At 34.6% G+C, this 19,770-nt stretch overlaps 1 protein-coding gene and 1 pseudogene across 1 annotated transcript in view; both read left to right on the top strand.

The window, feature by feature from the left end:
• Window positions 1-4,120, top strand: part of LOC146731442 (QRFP-like peptide receptor) — a 9,811-nt gene extending 5,691 nt beyond the window's left edge. Inside the window, exons 3-4 of the mRNA XM_085493772.1 lie at window positions 3,169-3,381; window positions 3,893-4,120. Of these exons, the coding sequence (XP_085349898.1) occupies window positions 3,169-3,381; window positions 3,893-4,120 (441 nt within the window). The remainder of the gene's footprint in view (window positions 1-3,168; window positions 3,382-3,892) is intronic.
• Window positions 4,121-11,089: 6,969 nt separating this feature from the next.
• Window positions 11,090-17,632, top strand: LOC146731443 (uncharacterized; annotated as a pseudogene).
• Window positions 17,633-19,770: the final 2,138 nt, after the last annotated feature.

Here is a 19,770-nt window from a genome sequence, read left to right on the forward strand (position 1 = left end):
GAAGTGCAGTATAAGATGACTTGGGACAAAGTGGTTTTGATATGACGTAACTGTAATGCGTGTGTGTAACATGTTTCTGTATTTTTTTCTTGAATTATATATTTACATGTTATTCTTCGTAGGATATTGCATTGGTTTCCCGTTGTTTTCCGCTGATTTGTTCGAAGGATGTTCCGCTCTCTATGCTAGAATGCCGTTGGCTTATCAAAGCTCATCCTTCCTTCGCTCATCCTTCCTACATGATGTCTAGCCATTGTATACAGAAGTATTAAGTGTTGTGCCCCCTGTCTAGACTACCAAAATTGAAGACATTATTCAGTTTTTTGAATAAATTATCTTTTAAAAAAAGCCTGCAATGCAATTGCGTAAAAATCCTGCAAAACTTAAGAGCAGGTCTTTTGAATCAGTTTCAGGACTACCAAAATAGATCATTTTATCAATAAGTAGTTCAAAGTCAATTCCAACTGAGTTCACGTTTAAAACATGATTTCATAAAAATAGTAGTAGTATTCATCAGAATAAGACTAATATAGAACTACCTGTGATTTTCTCACCAGATGATTTTTTATAAATAATTTTGCCACATAAACCAATATAAAAATGGGTCTTATGTAATGATCATATATTTTGATCTTGGGTTTGTGAAAAACACTATGAAAGGAACAAAAATCCGATCGTCTGTTTCTATGATAGTCAAGAATCATGGCGATCCTGGTAAAGTCATATTACTACATGTGAATTCGTGTTATTGCCGTTAAGTAATCAAACTAATCAAACGAACTCATTCAATCTGTCAATATTTTAAATTTTACTAGGAAACAATGGAACAACTTTGTCCATTTGTTGCATTTATTTTAAAATACACTTACAATATTGCCGCGATAGATGCGAGCGGTTTAAACTAGCGTAAAGTAAGCTTATATAAACACGGCATGGAAAGACTTGATGAATGTGGAAACAGCGATTTGTCTACTTTACGATTATATTCGTCTCACACATAAAATACGATGCTTTTTTGCCCTGTGAGACAGTATACTTGGTGAAAGTATATGGCGTTTTATAGTAATTTCACCCAAACGCTTTTAATGAGTAGCCTACTTCGCTCGTCCGCGTATAGTAACGAGTCCTGATACCATAAATCACTACAGACATGGAAGTATAACGACCAGAATAATATATAGAATCACACCACATAAGGACACACGTTTGATTGATTCAAAGTCTCGAGTGGTTCGTATTCTGTCGAGAATGTTATCTTTCCTGCTACGTAGGCGTACGCATTATTGGGTTTGACAGCGCATCGACATCCAATGCTACAACGACGAACAGCAATGATTTATGGTCATTCGTGTGCATTAGACGTAGTGGTGTATATTCATGTAGATTATTTATGTATATAACGGCAGAAATACGCCTTAAACGCGCAACATAACAAGTTTACGTTATATATATATATATTATAGTTTCATTGCTCATCTGTGTGTTATTAACATTTGAGGTGGCAAACTCGTTACATTATTTCAAATTTACTTCAGTGTTTTTTGCAGGTAATGTTGAATACGGATGTATGCAAATAAATAAACAGTAATAATAATAATATATTTCTCGTGCAATAACGCCAATAAGTTTTCAATCCAATATTATGTAGTGAAGCAGTCACTGTGTTTGTGTATTTTAATATTCATCGTATTCATCATATTTACGTTCGATGTTTAATCAGTGAAAGACAATTTGTTTGCATTAGAATTGAATGTCTGAAAGACATTTACCTTGTTTTAATATCAAGTGACAGCTAGTGATAGAGATAGACAATTGATTGTTTTTCCAAAAACTTTATTTCAGTATATTTTAGAGATTACCCTCGTTTTTTATATACCAAGCACTGTCCATTTCTATCACAATCGCCATGCACATAAATCTCGAAAAATTAAGCGTTTACAATTGAGTCAAAATGGCAAAATGGTTACCATTCGTTTCATGCTTCTGCAGTGTTGATAGGAATAATGTACACATAATTGTACATTTTATGGTCGCTTTTAGTGATTTAATGTATTTTCATCGTCGGCCATATCAAATTAAAACAAAATGAGTTTGTATTTGCATTATTTATTATAAAGCAAATATCTCATATTGCCTTACAAAATGCTCTAATATCAAAATTATGCAAATCAATACTTGAGTCACCAAAAGAAAAATACACTATACTGCCCAAATTAATGTGTAATTGCTTTGCTCAGAAAACTGATTTAGTCTCAATGTACGGGTTGTTATATAAGGAGATTCTGGATTGCAAATATCAAAGTGTGATATGGTTTTAAAACTCGTACATGTATGTTACGGGCTGTCTAATTGGAATAGCGGACGTCCGCTATGCGTAAAATTAATTGAAGAGTTTATAAATCGAATATACTAGTTTGAGAATGTTATAGGTTATATAAACTAATATACCAGTGTATCACGGTTGCGAATGAATTGAGGCTGTTTAATGTATACAAGCAGGTAAGCTGCTCTAAGAAGGGCCCGTATATGTTCGGTACTATCCTCTACTCTAGTGATCTTGAATAATTGTGCTCAGAAATTCAAATCACGGGTTAACTTTGGTCTCCTCGTGATTGTTCAAACAAAGATAGTGATTCACGTAGACGTGAATTCAGCTAAATACTGACCCTTGGAAACGACGACATCGACTTTTCAGCGTGTTGACCCAAGATCGTACGCGTCATATTAAGTTTGACAGTTTGTAATTTCACGTGTCCGATCCGTACGATAGGTCTGTGTTGTGAATCATAGTTACCGGGCCAACATGTGTTATCATGATTTGCTTGATACTTTGATTGCGATTATTCATTGCCCTATTGCTTTTGTTTAGACGTAAAACAAAAGGAATTTGACGAAATAATGTTTCAAGATATAGGCCAACTTGACTCGTATAATTTATGAGTGAAACGAACGTATACTGGGTAACACTGAGTAACATCTCGTATTGCACGACTCTTCTTCTGTGTTTTTCTTTTCAAATTATGATATACCCCGATGTATAAACATGAAAAGCAAAAACAAATATCCGTTTTAATCGGTTGTTATGAATACGATGAGTTTGCAAAATGTCATCATACTAGATCCTTTTATATAGATCATAGAATAATTAATGGTATTTGTTGTTTCCAGGTAATAAGAATGGTTCTTATGGTCGTGCTAGCTTTCTTCATATGTTGGCTACCGCTCCAGACGCTGCGTCTCGTTGTCCTATTTGAACCAGACTTGAAGTTCGGCGAGAGTGGATGGCTTATTTTAAGACTATATGTATTCGTTTATTTACTGGCTATGTCACACAGCTTTGTGAATCCCATATTATATACATTTCTACATGAACATTTCAAGGTAAGTATTGCTCAAAAATTAAATAATATCGCGAGGTGGTCTAACGTGGTGTATTAATTCTGTTGAAGCATAAATACAAACAGTGTTATCAGGAATTACTTATTAGTTCGAGGTACTGCTGAAGTATAAATAAGCACACGCGAAATTCAAAGTGCAAGTTGACACTCACCTTAGTGCACTACAGTCACCGACCCCGAAACAGTCTTAATGACCGTCAATTGATTATATGAATATCTGTAAGCGGAACCAATAACGGCACAAACAGCGACATATATATAATAGTCAGTATGACCTATCCAGTTATTTTTTTCGGGGACTGAGTACATGTCTATCAGCAGTAAAGCACATCTGAATAGAACTCATGCTGTGACATGACAATTACTATACTTATTAAATCAATTTAATATCAAGGATCACTGATACGTATGTGTTAGTAATATAATATTATTGCATTACTAAGACATTCGGATTAAACATTAATCCCAGTTATGAATATATTTTTGTTCAACAGAAGGATGCACGAGAGGCCTTCATGTTGTACCGACGTTGTTGTTGCAAGAACGATAATGCAATGCGGTCTAGTATAAGAAGTTCCCGCTCCCGCACCACATCACAGTCAAGGATGTCATTCATGAAAGTCTCTTCAAGATTGGATAAAAGAAGCGTAACTTCTTCACTGAGCAGTAAGAAAAGTAATCGCCTGTCGACGTTAGCGTCGATATATATTGGTGTTGTTTGATAATGCTGTGTATATATTTAGTATAATATATATTAACCGAGGCCAAGGTCGAGTAGACCGGGACTAAAAAATGCTCTCTGAGAACTAACAAATATGTTTATCGTCCGAGGCTTGCGTCAATATTTGTATTATTATATCAAATAAAACAAACGAATGAAATGCTGTATTGAAAGATTTCTCCTGCTCAAGTTTCCAATGGCAACATCCAGAATGGTTCGTATGTATTTATATTCCATAATCCCTTCCAAAATTACAGTTATATTCATGATTTGCGTAGGTATCAACTAGCTACGGACGACTACTACCTTTGCTGGGGAGGGGGCAATCGGACCTAAATAAAGCGCAATATAACATATTTCCGGTTAAAAGAACAAAGACTAATAAGATAGAAGAACTAAACGTCGGTATACGACGTCAACAAGTCTTTGAATGCTGGGCAAGTAATCAGCGCTAGCTACGTACACGGCGCGGCCACTACGGTCTTCCCGACCGATATTATCGTGTTGTTCGATCAATTCCTGGTTACAAGTATTCATATCAAACATAACTCGGCCCAAGTAATACAAGATATCTTGTTGAGACGAAAATGTTATAGTTGTTCCACTTTTTCATAAATTACAGACAATTCTCCGTGAAAACGCTGACAAACCTCAATGGCGAATCAGTATTTTTTTGATTTCTTAGATCGATCATAACGTCTACGCAAGCGCAGAAGCCTAATATTATGTCTTTGGCCGGTAAAATGTCAATAGTCAAATTTTTCGACCGCTGAATGCGTAAATCTGGCTTGCTGTTAGTTGAATTAGGTATGATTATGTAATTTATTCGGTTTAAATTTCCTGTAGTCATATAGAATGAAATACCAATGAACTGTCTATCAGTAATTGTTACGTAATTTTATATTATTGATAACATTACATGTATTGCTTTGAGTAATTTGTAGTGTTTATAATTGTTTGAATATAACTTGTAAAATTATTATTAACAAAAGCTGTAATTGACCTTCCCTTGCACCCGAACAGTCACATATCTAATTTATTATTATATTTCCTGCAATATATATGTTATATTCTACTATTTATATCATAACTGTATGTTTTGGATTCCTTGCCATATAATAGTCGTAAAACGTTCTCTTAATATGTTATAATCTAGTGACCAATGAATTACTGTAATTTGATGTATAGTCATATCATTACTACATTGCGTTAATCATGACATATATTCAAAACTGAATTACATTCGAGTAAGCGCATCCTATCTTACATATAAAAATAGATAAATAGTGTTAAGTCAGCGTGCATGAATATCTGGCTTTCACAGATCACTATTGCGATATACTTGTTCATTACGTTATCGGCAAACATGTAAATATATTGATGATATCATCGACGTATGAACAGTTATCACTGAATCTTAATGTGAAAAGAGCCAAGATGCCCAAGTTTTCATTATTGAATTATTGATCTATTCACACGCTGTCAATTTGCTTTTTGTTAATACACATTAAAATACAAATATAACCAATTTCGCGTATAATTCCTGCTGTAATTTCCTGTCTGCTGGCTAGCGGCCTAAATTACATCATGAATTTAATTCGCTTGATCTATTTACCTAGCGCATGAATCTAAACGTAACATTTGGGACTCTTATCATGTTTGAGTGAGATACCAACTCATCAAGAATATTATATTACCATATTTCAATTTCATTTTATGTACATGTTTGTTTAAAAAAGCAATAAACAACGATGTTGACAGAGCGCGTACAGGACCCATTGAAGTCTTCTTCGCAGCAATTGCTATTCGAAACCGTTCCGTAATGATACTATAACTTTGTATAACAAAAATTTAAATATAAATGTTTAAATTAAATTTTATATAAACCTCACCATACCTACATCCGAACATTTCCCTCATTATCACATATTGATCACGTTGTTATATTGATCGCTATTGTAAATAGTCCACCTATATGTACTCAACATGTGTAAATATACCGGATTAATTAGCCATGGTCTAACAAGTGATACAGTGTTTGAAACACAGTCGCGCCACCAGTTTTTTCTCCCCGCTTCGAATAGTGTATTTAGTAATTTAGTTTATTACATTTTATTTAGATTCAATAATACAGTAATACTACTGGAATTGTTTATTACTGTATTATTTCTACAATCACTGTAATTTAAAGATGATAAAATTGTGTGCATAACGATCTATCTTTCACATTAAATCTATTCATTTTACTTTTAAATCATGTGTATGACTTTTTCACTGTTCGCATTGTTGGTTGTAACGTTGTATGTACGAGTGGTATTGCATTCAAAGAATAGAAATAGGATTTTGCCATAAACTACAGAGTGACGTGTAAACAGTGCACAATATGTTGTTAATACATTTGCACATGTTTATAGGTACAGCAAGATTAAGAAAAAGTATCAACAATGGCAGCGGGTCTAGCATCAAACGATTATTTATTGGTTCTTGGTACAATAGTTCTGTTAAATGTTACTTACTAGTATTACAAAATATTTTGGACAGACTCATCTATTTTACGTGGTTCATTTAAAGGTGTGCATATGACAGAAGGACATGGCCTCATTCTGACGTTTGCGAGGGCGAGGCATGTATGATGTGATGTATCATGCGGTCGTATTTTCACGAGCGATGCAAATGAACATAATAATTACATTTTGGGCACAACGGAAATACTAGTACTCTCCCCTGAGAGCAAACGGTCGTACAAATATGGGGTTTTATGCCTAGCAATACTAAATCGCATAATGTTCCCAGGGGTGAAATAATTGTCAGTTATGGATTTTCATCACGAGAAATAGAATCCGTTGCATACTCTATACATTAGGAGCTGCAACACATTGGTTCTGTAGTATTCACACCACACATTATAAAATACTAAATTCATCTTACATCAGCTATTTATTTCATTACTACACCAACGATATGTCTAATAAAGACGATTAGACAACAATAGTAGTGTGTACACTCTAAACATTTTGACGCCTAAGACGCGTCCCATGTGTTCAGTTTGACCCATAGAAAGCGTAATATGCGTTCAAATATAAAACAGGTGTGTTCAGAAATTGAACGCTACTATTCTGATTACAACTGGCAACAGTTCTTATATGTGTGATTTTATCCAGACAACATTTTTCGTACTTTAAATACATCACGACCCTTTTAGCGGATATTGTTGTTTTTTTCTAGTTCAGGCAAACTTCTAAAAATACAAAAATAACATTGTTTTGTTTGATGCTCGTATGCGACTAAACACTGTAGGCCCTATTGTAAACCAAATATACTGTCACGTTTGCTTCACATGTTTGTTTTGTATGTTTGTTATTTAGTTGTAATAAAAACAACGTAAATGCGTTTAAACGGGTTATTTTAAGAAAATAATGAGAATAAAAAGCTTACAGAACGCTAGTGTTCAATTCAAGAATGTTACTATTCTAGAATAAATCATTGACGGGAGACACTAGCGTTCGATTGACGTCACAACTGAGCATGCGCAAGACGAGCGCGCCATTTCTGTGCAGACCAGGGGCAGACGACATTTTGCTGCAAGCAGGAAACTGTTTTGTGCCGCTTTCACCAAGATTACCTGTTCTCAGTATACCGTTTTTCTGACTGCGTGATAACTGTTGATACATAATCAAAGCACCTTTGTTTCTGTAAGTATTGTATTTTGTGGCAAAATGACATTGAACATGTTGCAAATTTGAACCGCGGCCTATTCGGTATTTTGAAGGGTCCAGTTTTTTGGCATAGTTTTTTGTTGAGTACCCACCTTTTTCGAGCAACTTTGAGTGACTTACGATCTCAATGTTATATATATTTATTTAATTTTGTGGTCTCACATACGCGAGACTAATATTTTGGAAATTCTGTGAATCAAACAACAAACGAGGCTAAATGTCGGATTTCAGAATAATTCTGTTACACGCCGCAGTGCTGAACGCTAGCGTTCATCATACTGATTATTAGCGTGCTATCCAATTGAACTAATAGTGATACTGTTGGGAAAGAGCTCTGATTATTCCGTTATAAGGTTACATTAAAAAGATAGGCTAATCATTAGTACATATATTCAAATAAAAACAGAATCAAAGACAAATCTGTTTTGTTTCAAATCTAATTTGTTGATATTTCAATCGAACGAAGCTGACTTTTTCAAAATAAAATAATCAGAGGCGAAGTTTTTTTTATAGGGCCTAATCAAAACAGTAATAATACCAGGCATATTAAATGTTTTTTTGTTTGTTTTGCACTCAGTCTGTTCTAATTACAATACACACTGATTTAATATCGAGGAACCTATATTTAAGTGTTGTTTGTGTCCATATTCAAATCATTTGTTTACATCCTTCAAAAGGCACTTTGTACGCTTCCATAAAAATGGTCCCAATTTTTCTGTAGCTTGCTGCATTGATTCATGTGCTTACACAACCAATCGCTGGACAAATTATAAGGTTCATGTTCATAGAAAGCACAAACACATAGACATGAACACTGCTGAAGATGACTTTGATACAGATGAAGATACTTTTGTTCTCCCTTTTGTAAGAGAACCAGGCATCAACCATTTTAATGCCATGTTTACCCTCAGTTTAGAATCAATGCACAATGTTTCACAAGCTGGGATTGACAGTATTGTATCAACAACAGACACGTTAGTTCATAGTCAAATACATTTATACAGGAAACAAATTGCAGAAAAGTTAGAAAGTTTAGGAATTGACTCAAATGTCATTAATGACATTGATATTGTTACAGGGTTGGAATTATTTTCTAGTGATGCAAAAAGAAAGGCCTTGTATAAAAAGAAACTAGAAACTCTAGTTCAGCCTGAACAGGTAGTGATAGGTGAAAAGTTTGTCACAAAGAATGGTACAATCCAAACAGTACCAAGGTTAGGGTACATCATTCCTTTTAAGCAATGTTTACAGCAACTATTACTCCTGCCTGAAGTCTGGGAACACATACAACATCCCTGTATGTCATCTGATGAATTCATGTATGACATTTGTGATGGAGACTTTGACAAAACACATCCCATTTTTGTAACTGACAGGCAAGCACTTTTAATTGTTTTGAATTGTGATGACCTGGAAATTGTAAACCCACTAGGTAGTCATATTAAAAAGCACAAACTGACTATGTTCTACTTTACTTTGGCTAATATCCCCCCTGAATACAGATCTAAGCTTAATGCCATGCAGCTCTTAGCAGTATGTAAGGCAAAAGATATTAGAAATGCAGATTCAGAAAGAAAGTTGTTGTCTGATTTTATAAGGACAGTGATTGAAATGGAAACTGATGGCATAATAATATAACTACATGGGGTAAGGCATACTATAAGGGTGACACTTGTTATTGTACCTGCTGACACTCTTGCATCTAATTGGCTAGGGAAATTTAAGGAAGGCGTTTCATTTGCTCTCAAAAATTGCAGGAGATGTGAAGTAGAGGCTGTAAACTTAAAAAATGTGTTTGACGAAAGACAAGTGGTGCTTAGAAATAAAGAGGCACACATTAATAGATGTAATGACCTTATGCAAATGAGTAAACAAGCAAGGGTGTACTGGAGTAAGTTATGGGGTATAAATGGTACCAGTGAACTTCTAAAACTCAAGCAATTTGATTTGCTTTCTGGCCTTGTTCAAGACCCGATGCATGTTTTGTTGGAAGGCGTTGTCCCACATGAGCTGTCTCATGTACTCTTTAGATTTATATTTGTGCAGTCTCTGTTCACACTAAAGTGGTTTAATTCAGCAATTAGAGGATTTCCTTATTCTTATTTGCATAGTAGTTCAAAACCAGAGCCAATTGAGAAAAAACATATTGATGGTTGCGGAACTATCAAGCAAAGTGCATCAGCAATGCTAACACTTGTACACATTCTTCCTGTCATTATTGGGCATCGAATACCTCTTGATGATGTTTATTGGAAAAATACGCTGCGCCTGGTACAAATTGTACTATTTTGTACATCATCGTATTGTACAAGAGACACAGCAATGTATTTGAAAAATCTTATTGCTGAATATCTGTACAATTTTAAATTATTGTATCCCAAAGCATCATTCATTCCCAAAATGCATTATATGGTGCACCTACCTACTCAAATGTTAATGTATGGACCACTGAGACATCATTGGTGCATGAGATTTGAAGGCAAAAATGGTTACTTTACAAATAAGAGGTATAAGAACTTCAGAAACATTCCACTGACACTTGCAAGTCGCCATCAAATGTATATGGCATACATGCAGGCTGGTCATGAAGGTGGACGATCATCTTCATTTTTGTATACAGGTGACAAAGTAGGTTCTGGTGTTGAGATTACATTTGGGGAAGTGTATCCAGAATTACTCCAAGCATTCTGTCAACTGACAATGGTTTGTGTGGAAAATGTTTACCAAACTTCATTTGTCGCCATTCATGGCAATGAATACCGCAGAGGGTGTGCTCTGGTAATTGATTATGATGAGGATATACCAGTGTTTGGTATATTGTTTGATATAATTGTGCTTGATCATGTGAAATATTTCATCCTTGAAGAAGTGGAAGCGGAAATTAATGGGCATATTTTAGTCTATGCAATCAAACCATTAGGTAGCAAAATAATAGCTAAACATTCGTTATTAAAATTTAAGTGGCCACTTAGTGTTTATAGATACCAGGGTTCAGATGTTGTGATGAATGTTAACAGTCATACATTCATAAATCCATTTTAAACCACAGTTGTATAGGTTGATGGCATTTGTATCAGGCAAACAAAATGATGTTTCTGGTAATCTTGCCTACCCATATTTTGCAGAAAATAAAGAAGATAATTTTATGCAAATCATGGCCGATTTATTAGAAGAAAAAATTAAAACTATTTATTTTAAAGTCGTTGAATTTTTATAGGTATTTTTAACAATTTAATTGAATGGGCTGAGCGTGGTTAGTTGTTTGTGTGCCTTAACCCCAAAGTTATAGTGTACATATTTTTAAATGTTTTAAAATGCCATTTTGCCACAAAAACAGTACTTACTGTGATATTCATTGATGCTAATGTACTTATGTATTAGCTCATAATGCCAGCGTTCAAAGTATGGAATGCAGCGAGGACAGTGAAACGGGCAACAGTAGCATCAAATATAGAAGAAATTAAAAAAAAAGGTGAGATGTTTTTAATTTTGTGATATTATGCAAAATTTATTTTTAATTACTGGTAAATGGATTTTAACCTGTCATGATTAATATCATTAGCCAGGACAAATTGTGATTCTTTTAAATACCAACTACAACACTTGTTAATATGAATTGATTTTAAAACTTGGCAAAATTGTTTTTATGTAATAGCAACATATGTCGCTTTTTGAATAGGTGCACAGAAAGTTCTGCCTCCTTGCATTCATCCTCTTGATATAACTATTGTTCTGGAGGAAGATGGCACTATCATAGATGAGGATGAGATCCTTCTGGAACTGACAGGCAAAACTTTGCTTCTGTTAGGGCCACAGGAATCATGGCAGCCAGTGGATGGAAATACCTGTGACTCCAGTCAGGTCCTTTTGAATCCATCATCATCTTCTTTGGCATGTGCAACATCCCAGCAAACAATAGAAATTTCACCAGTGGGGATTCCGCAGACATGCCCTCTTAGTATCGTACCAGAAACATCTCCTTCTACCGACCCCCCTTACTGGTATGTTAGTATTTAAAAAGAAACATGAAACATGTTTGTATATAGTTGTAGAAATACAGTTGTATTGATGTGTTGAGTGATATGTATGATATATTATAATGACAAAATATGTTTAAAAATTCCATTACCAATGAACAGAATAAATCTATGAATAAAGAGATGAACCAATACATGTATAATCACTGCCACCTCCATCTTTTCAGATTACAGTGACCTTCTACATGCTCTGGTAAAGGCACCTTTGCCTAAATTTAGCTCCCTGGTAGAAAACCATCTCAGTGACACCTGCATTCCATCAGTGATCTGGCAGAAAATGATTAAAGAATGTGGTGTTTACTACATGGAAAATTTTCAAGGTATCCGAGACCAAAGTGGCTATAAACTTATTGGAGAAAAGATGTACAAACGATATCCTAGTATTGCTCTTGAAGGTGAAAGACCATGGGTACGTAACAATATTTGCTCTAAATTCTTTTTATCTAGAACAAAATTTAAATTGAATTCTACATGCCTTCTGTCATACAAGTGTTTCCTTAATCAAGTGAAGTTGTGTGGAGACATCAATTTAGGTAATTTTATCAACAATCTAAAATTTATTTCTCCATTTCAATGTTTGGCGATCGGTACGGCAAACCCTAAAATGAGATCAAAGTTCCATCAAATTACCTCGGTTGGGCGTGTAGTTGCATAAATGGTTGTGATTGAATAAACATCCCAATTCCCGACAGCCGTTGTACAAATCAGGTAAACCATGATCACAAGTTGGTTAATAGCACGTAACCATGGTTCGCACTCATGATTTTACAGTACTGTGTTACCATATCACAGATAAATATCAATTACAATTCCAGTCATGTTTTACCATGAATATCACTTGTTTGTTGTAGAGTGTGTTCACCAAAAACCTCAGCCAATATATTCGTCATCAGAGGCATCAAATGAAAACAAAGAGTAAGATTGGCTTACAGCAGGAGTCATCTTGCAAAGAACCCCCAGCTAAGAGGATATTAGTAGACACGTGGAAGAAATAAAAGCAGAATGGAAGAAAAAACCAGCCAATCGTAGTGCTGGACATATTAAAGCACTCATGCGCAATACAAGACAAGATCGTGTCAACATCCTTGTTGACACTCCCAATGGCAGCATATCAAAAATACTTGAGCGTTATCCCTGTCTCACAGATAGTTCCTATGTAAGTTTGTTCTTCTAACTCTAAATGTGAAAAATTGTAGATATATCAATGTACAGTACAACAGCATTTTGTACTGCACTGCTGAACAGAATGATGTGGCATGTGTCAAGTAACGTAAACTTAATGACTTAACACTCTGACTATCAGCATTATATAAGATTAGCAAAGTTTACCATCCTTCTCGTAAGGATTATGCAACATCTTGTCTGATAAGACCTCATAGTAACAAGCAAATTGATTCTAGACCGGGGTTATGTAACATCCTCCACGCCCACCTCTTGTTCTCACCTACATAGTTGTGCTCTGCCATTGATGCTATATTGAAAACTATAAATCATTGCAAAATTATTGAAAATTTTTGATATGTCAACTCTCATTGGAATTTTGAAGATTTATTACTATACTACAAAACAAAATGTTTTTTAATATTTATAATATATATTTTGCAGATTATATATGAGCTGTCACTAATGTTAGGAAGTGAAAGAGTGACTACTATGGCAAAGAATTTGAAAACCCTTCTCTTTGTTATGGAAGACATTGGCAACATTGACCCAAAGTCACAGGATGTAAGTTTTATCTATTTATTTAAAAAAAAAACGATTCTTCTTTTTACTTTGAAAATTGGGAATGACTGTATACATGAGAGTCATATCAAGCTAACTGCTAGTATGTAAAAACAATAAAAAGAGTTACTATATTAATTTTGCTCTAATAGTAGTGCATGTGCTTATGTACAAATCAGAGGTATGTCTTATATGACCAAAATAATTCACATTTTGACATTACAGTGCACAATGAGTGCAATTTTTAGGTTTAGGTACTTTTTATTGAAGATGTGCTTCTAATAAAGCAAATATGTTATTAGCTCCGCTGTCGACTTTGTCGAGCGGAGCTTATTATATGAGTGATTGTCTGTCGTCTTCGTCCATGTCAATGTTTTACTTTTTCGACTTCTTGAAAACTACAAGCCTGCTTTGATACTTGGTGTATATGTACCTTGGGTAGACCTCTCTTAGGTTTGTTCATTCCATGATGTTATCTTCAATTTCTAATTTTTGTGAATATTTTTGGTAAAAAGTGATATTTTCGACTTTGTGTTAAAAAACGCAAGTCTAATTGCTTTGATATTATATACCGTAATAACTCAATTAATTCGCGGTCCCTATTAATTCGCACACCCATTTTATTTTTGAACGCTAATTTTTAGATGTATACTTTTAATTCGCGGCGTTCAAAAACATGTTTAAAATTGTATCCTATTAATTCGCGGGCCAGAATAAAGTGGATTAATAAATTTCAACATTGCATTCCAACAAAATACTTCTTGCAAGTGTGTATTCCTCAAAGTGTTCTTGAGCTATGCTCTTTTCCTCAACTCTAACAAAGTAGGGAGGTGACTTAATTCACTAGTTATAATGTAAAGTGAAGGTGAAGCTTACTTTGCCAAGTTAGATAAAAGTCCTTAATTAATTTTGTCACAATATATAATTCTACTTGTAGGATCCACTGCGTATGTTGCCAGTTATTTTGTACATGGAGAAGAGGATAAAGATGAAGCATGGTGGAAAATCCTGTTCTTCAGTACCTTCAAAGACATCAGTTGTCACGCTTACAGAGGTAACTAGAATTATGGTGACATTTCTGGTGTACATAGCATGTACTTTTTGCTATTACCACATTCAGTTGAGTGAAACGCAACAAGGAATGTGCCCTGTGAATGTGCTATGTGTTGAATTTATATATACAAGACAATCTTGCTTAGTGGTTAGCAGGCCCGCCTTGCACCAGGGAGGTTGTGGGTTAAATCCCCTAGGCTGGCTGCTCACTCAGCAGTTGAAAATTAATACATTCTGACCACTTGCCAAGTTCGCGGCATTAAGGTAGGAAGAATGGCATCCTTCTGAGAGGACGTAAAGCCATCGGCCCCATGTATTGTTTATGTCCTCAGTGCTTGTAAAAGAACAAGTCTTCCTTATCAAAAAGAGTAGCGGATCTGCTGGATGTATGTATGTGTTGTACACAGGGCCCTATGGGAGATTAGTGTCATTTCACAGAATACCCCATAAATATGGTTTAATAATAATAATAATAATATTAATGTTGGGGGACAAGTAACAAAAACGAAAGGGAAATAAGTGGGTATGGAAAATGTTGGGTGTTGTTTGGCAGTGGGCATCTAGAAAAACATATCAGCCGCCAATGTGGACATTAGTCTAGTAAGGAAATGGTTCAGAAAGTTCCATTGACTCTCTGTGTACCAGTATTCACATTCCTCTCTATCTTTTCCGTGAACAAAATGTATTTTTTGGAACGTTTAAATGCTCTTCACTTGAAATTACAACTTAACATAATGCACCAGTCAATTGTAACTCGTGACTTTGCAAGCACTGTTACCAAAACAACCACACTATCCCTTCACTCATTCTGTCGTCGGACTCAAGTGTAAAAGACAAGAATACTGCCTTGGTACAAGAGATGGTTTTGAAAACCTACTACCGGATTCTGCCGTAAATTTGCCCATCCGAAAAATCACCTTGGGCAGTTTCACAGCTGGTGGGCCCTTATTTGGGGTTCAAATTTAAAAAAAATTATCATAAAATATTTTTAGGGGGCTTATATTCTCATTGAAAAATCCACCTGAGCCGATTTTCAACGCCGGCAGTTGGACCACCCAAAACAAAAGAAACTATTACAGAAGCTAATATAAAATTTTATACATTTTTTTTTTGCTGGATTAAAAAGTAGTCAGCGCATCTTTCTCCAAAAAAATCACATTAACGAACCTCGTGCGCCAAATACAATTATATTGTTTCATTTTATTAGTAACAATCTTACAAAAAAACAAAAATTTGCTTAGTAGCAAATAATCACGGTTTCGCAATCCAGTCATGCTGCGTTTTACAATTGTTGATTATTACCTAGTAATGATTATAATAACGTGCAAAAAATAAATTTGTTGAATTGCTATGAAATGCAAATAAATTTCAACTTGTTTCATCGTAAGCGAATGATTCCGATCGCATTTTCAGCGCGCGATGCTGTAGAAATAAATATCCGCCATGTTTGACCTGAGACTGTGTTCTTTGACCTGACAGGTCAAATCAATAATTAATCAATGAAAACGATGAATGATGCCAATGTGTTCAAAATACTATAGCTCATTTAAATATGTTAATGTTATTGAAAGCAGCACGGAAAAGATTTGCCGATGTTGTTGTACGATCTTTTCGCTTGGATTTTGATGAAAAAGCGGCATGATTTGCTTTTAAATGAAAAAAATTAGTTGTTTTCATTTGAGCATTTGAAGAATAATTTACCATTGTTTACAGTGATAACAGCTCATTGTCGAAACGAAGCTAACCCATTCATACTAGTCGCAATAAACATCAATACTCTTAAATAGGCGTCAACGTCTACAGCGAAACTTTTTGGCATCGGAAAAGATTAAAATAACACCTTGAAAAAAACTGCTGAAAAATCGCCCTGGGCGGTTTCTTGGTCCCAATTTTTTTTTTAAACCCGAACTGTCGTTTAACGGCCCTGGGCGAATTTACGACAGAATCCGGTATTATACTAATTAATGCTCTTTCATTAAGTTCCAGATACTCATGCGTACAACCGAAAACTACCTATTTTGAACTCCCAGGTTGGGGCTAAATTTTATGCCAAATATTTTAGTATAGCCATAAGAGTGATGAAATTTACACAGTCAATAGTATGGAAATTTGAAAACAAAAAATCTGTTTGTGTGTTGGAATTGTACATTTAGTAAATAAACTTTGTGTGTTTATATTCTATCAGGATGTGGCAGATGAAGATATCAGTACTAAACTGACTACAAAAGAATGCGAGGCTCCCCATATTATGGTCTTTACAGCAGCTGGAGAACTCTCAGGACTGTACATTGTGGGTGATACCAGATACATTACAATAGACAAAAAAGAAGGAATCATTTCTGCAGTATTAAAACTTATTGCTACTTATTATGTGTTTGACTTGTCATATCCCAAATCACATGCTATGTTTCTTGGGTTGTTGCAGTCATTTGTTGTGGAGGAGGCTTTTAAACAGAAAACATCACAAGGATATAAGGTGCTCTTTAAAGAAGTTAGGGAGAAATGGAACACCGTCAATGACTAATATAGTACCATAAGCAGTTCTTGTTGTAGAATATCTGTAACACTCATAAATTAATCTTCTACAAATCCTTGGAATTTAATATTAATACTTAATTTATTCAGCAATTTAAATATCATCTCTGTGTCTGCTGCACATGTCAGCTGGAATGCAAACTATTTTTTCTATGTTTGTCTTCATTTTTTGTAAGGTTTATGATTTTCTGATTTCCTATTTATTCTACAACCCAAAATTTTGCCAAGATTGTCGAAAAAAGGGCGCATAATGCGCCTTTTCTTGCTTGTTTCACTTTTTCGTATTGCTTTTAATTTTCCATTTCCACTGATTGGTTGTCCAATCCCTTAAGAGACACATTCTGTAATGGCATACAATTTAAATTTGGGACCTGAACCCCAGTTTTAAAGGAGGTTCAAAAAGTCTGGACCAGGTCCGGAATAAATCGTTCACATCTGGATTTACCTCTGCATAAATTAAATTGGGACCTGATGCAAGTAGATTTTCGCAAGTGTGAACCCCTAATTGTGGGGATGGAAAGCTAATAAAATAAAGTGCTTCTAAAAACTACATGAAATCTAATGAATTCATCAATTTTGTGCCAATTTTATACTATTTTCTACTGTTTTTGATATAGTTATAAATTTTAACATTTTAATAAAACAAATGCAGTTTTTAAGGAGCACTTGTGAAAGTGGGTTTTAGCCTTGTGAAGTTTTTATACTATTTTTAAGAAAATCTGATGATTTGTCAATTTTGTACTGTTTTCTGCTGTTCGCAAAAAATGCAGTTTTAGCAGTTTTTAGCTTTGTGAATTTATATTAGGCTGAAAATGGTTGGAGGGCTATCTGTGAAAACCAGTGTTAATACTGTGGAATACTTTATTTTCACTGGGATTTTATTTTCGTTGAAGGTTTTTTTCTGCTAAATTAAATTCCAGTAAAAAGGGTGTTTTTCTATACTTTACATTGAGTCTTGATACAACACTGACTTACACAGTGAAAATTAGATCCCAACATAATGCCTGAAATCTGTTTTCTGCAAATATAAATTCCAGTGAAAATAAAGTATTTTACAATATTCACTTTTTTATTGTAAGTTGCTAAATTCCTGAATTACCAGCTATTTTATCAATTTTAATATTCCATTGCAGGTTGAACAAATTTATGACTTTATAGCAGCATTTTAATGAAGGATTGTTTGATTGCAGTCTGATAAGTTTTAGGTTTATTATTCAGTGGCAAGTTGTCAATTTTTACGGTCATCTGCATGCACCAGCTGCAATTTTATACAGCAATTGTGTTTGACTATAATAACTCTTTCACAACCAGTTGAAAGAGATGTTTTTTAACTATTATAAATTTTGCATTTTGAATTTGTGCTTGTAATTTGCTATACGCCCATTGTGTGGCGATAGTCTGGTTTCCAGAACACACGTGTTCTATTTTACTTGCTCTGAACACTTACTTTGTGTTCAAAAAGTGTTACAGTGTGCAGATGTATCAACAGTGTTCTATTTTTTATGTTTTTAAAAATATGTTATGCGTTCAAAAATAAAGACACTATATGTTCTAAATCTGAACACATGCGTTCTACTTTTCTTACTGAACACATACACTGCGTTCAAAAAGTGTTACAATTAAGTGTTCTAATATGTGTTCTGACACTGAACACATGACTTTAGAGTGTACTTAGACGGACGCCATATTTATTTAATTTGTGTTTTAGACACATGTTTACAGTAGGAAATGTATAAAAGTTACCATGCGAAATGTAAAGACAACAATGAAATCATCAAAAACAAAATATGATTTTCTGTATGATCCCACCACACACACATAACTAGTTGCTATGTAAAAGTAAATTTCCACGTTCTAATTATACTGAATAACAGCAAATAACAGAATGTATGCATTTAGCAAAAACGCTGCAAGTAAAACTGACTGTGGAGTGAAATCCCCCCCCCCCCACCAAGAACGACAAAAACGCACACATACGCGTACAATAGTACGACGTTTCCGAAATGCAAGCACTGGTGAGATATTGAAAATGTAATTGTGATAGAGAGTATATAAAGATGGAACTGCACAGGGCATATTTAGTTAAATTGCGGTACATATTCAGAGGTTCAAATATAAAGGGCAGATCATTAGCACTGCTTAAACTTGAGATAATACTCAATATGATCACGGAGGTTTTCAGTAACGACTTTTTATTTTTTGATAGCCCAACAACAAACACAATTTATATGACCCACAAACATATTTTGAACAGTAAAGTGGTACACGTTATGGTATTTGTTGTGCTCTTTTGCTGTGTGCAGATAAAAACATTGTATTGTTGTTAATGCGTGTTTTTTTATCAGTTGACGAATGTGCGACAGAGGCTTTTGGAGTTTATTGAACTCTTAATTCTAGCAGTGTAACTGACAAAAACGGATGGTTATGGTGTAGTAATGTAGCTGTTTATTGACATGACGCACCATTAAGTGATCCAATGGCTCTATAGTACCTCTTGCGATAGACAGTGAAATCCAGATTATAAGTTAAGTTAATTATAAATTTACACATTACTGAGGTAATCACAAGCGGATAAAATAATTAGGATG

Source organism: Saccoglossus kowalevskii, chromosome 19 (genome assembly GCF_978046115.1).
Source record: "Saccoglossus kowalevskii chromosome 19, keSacKowa6.1, whole genome shotgun sequence".
Classification (NCBI taxonomy): domain Eukaryota; kingdom Metazoa; phylum Hemichordata; class Enteropneusta; family Harrimaniidae; genus Saccoglossus; species Saccoglossus kowalevskii.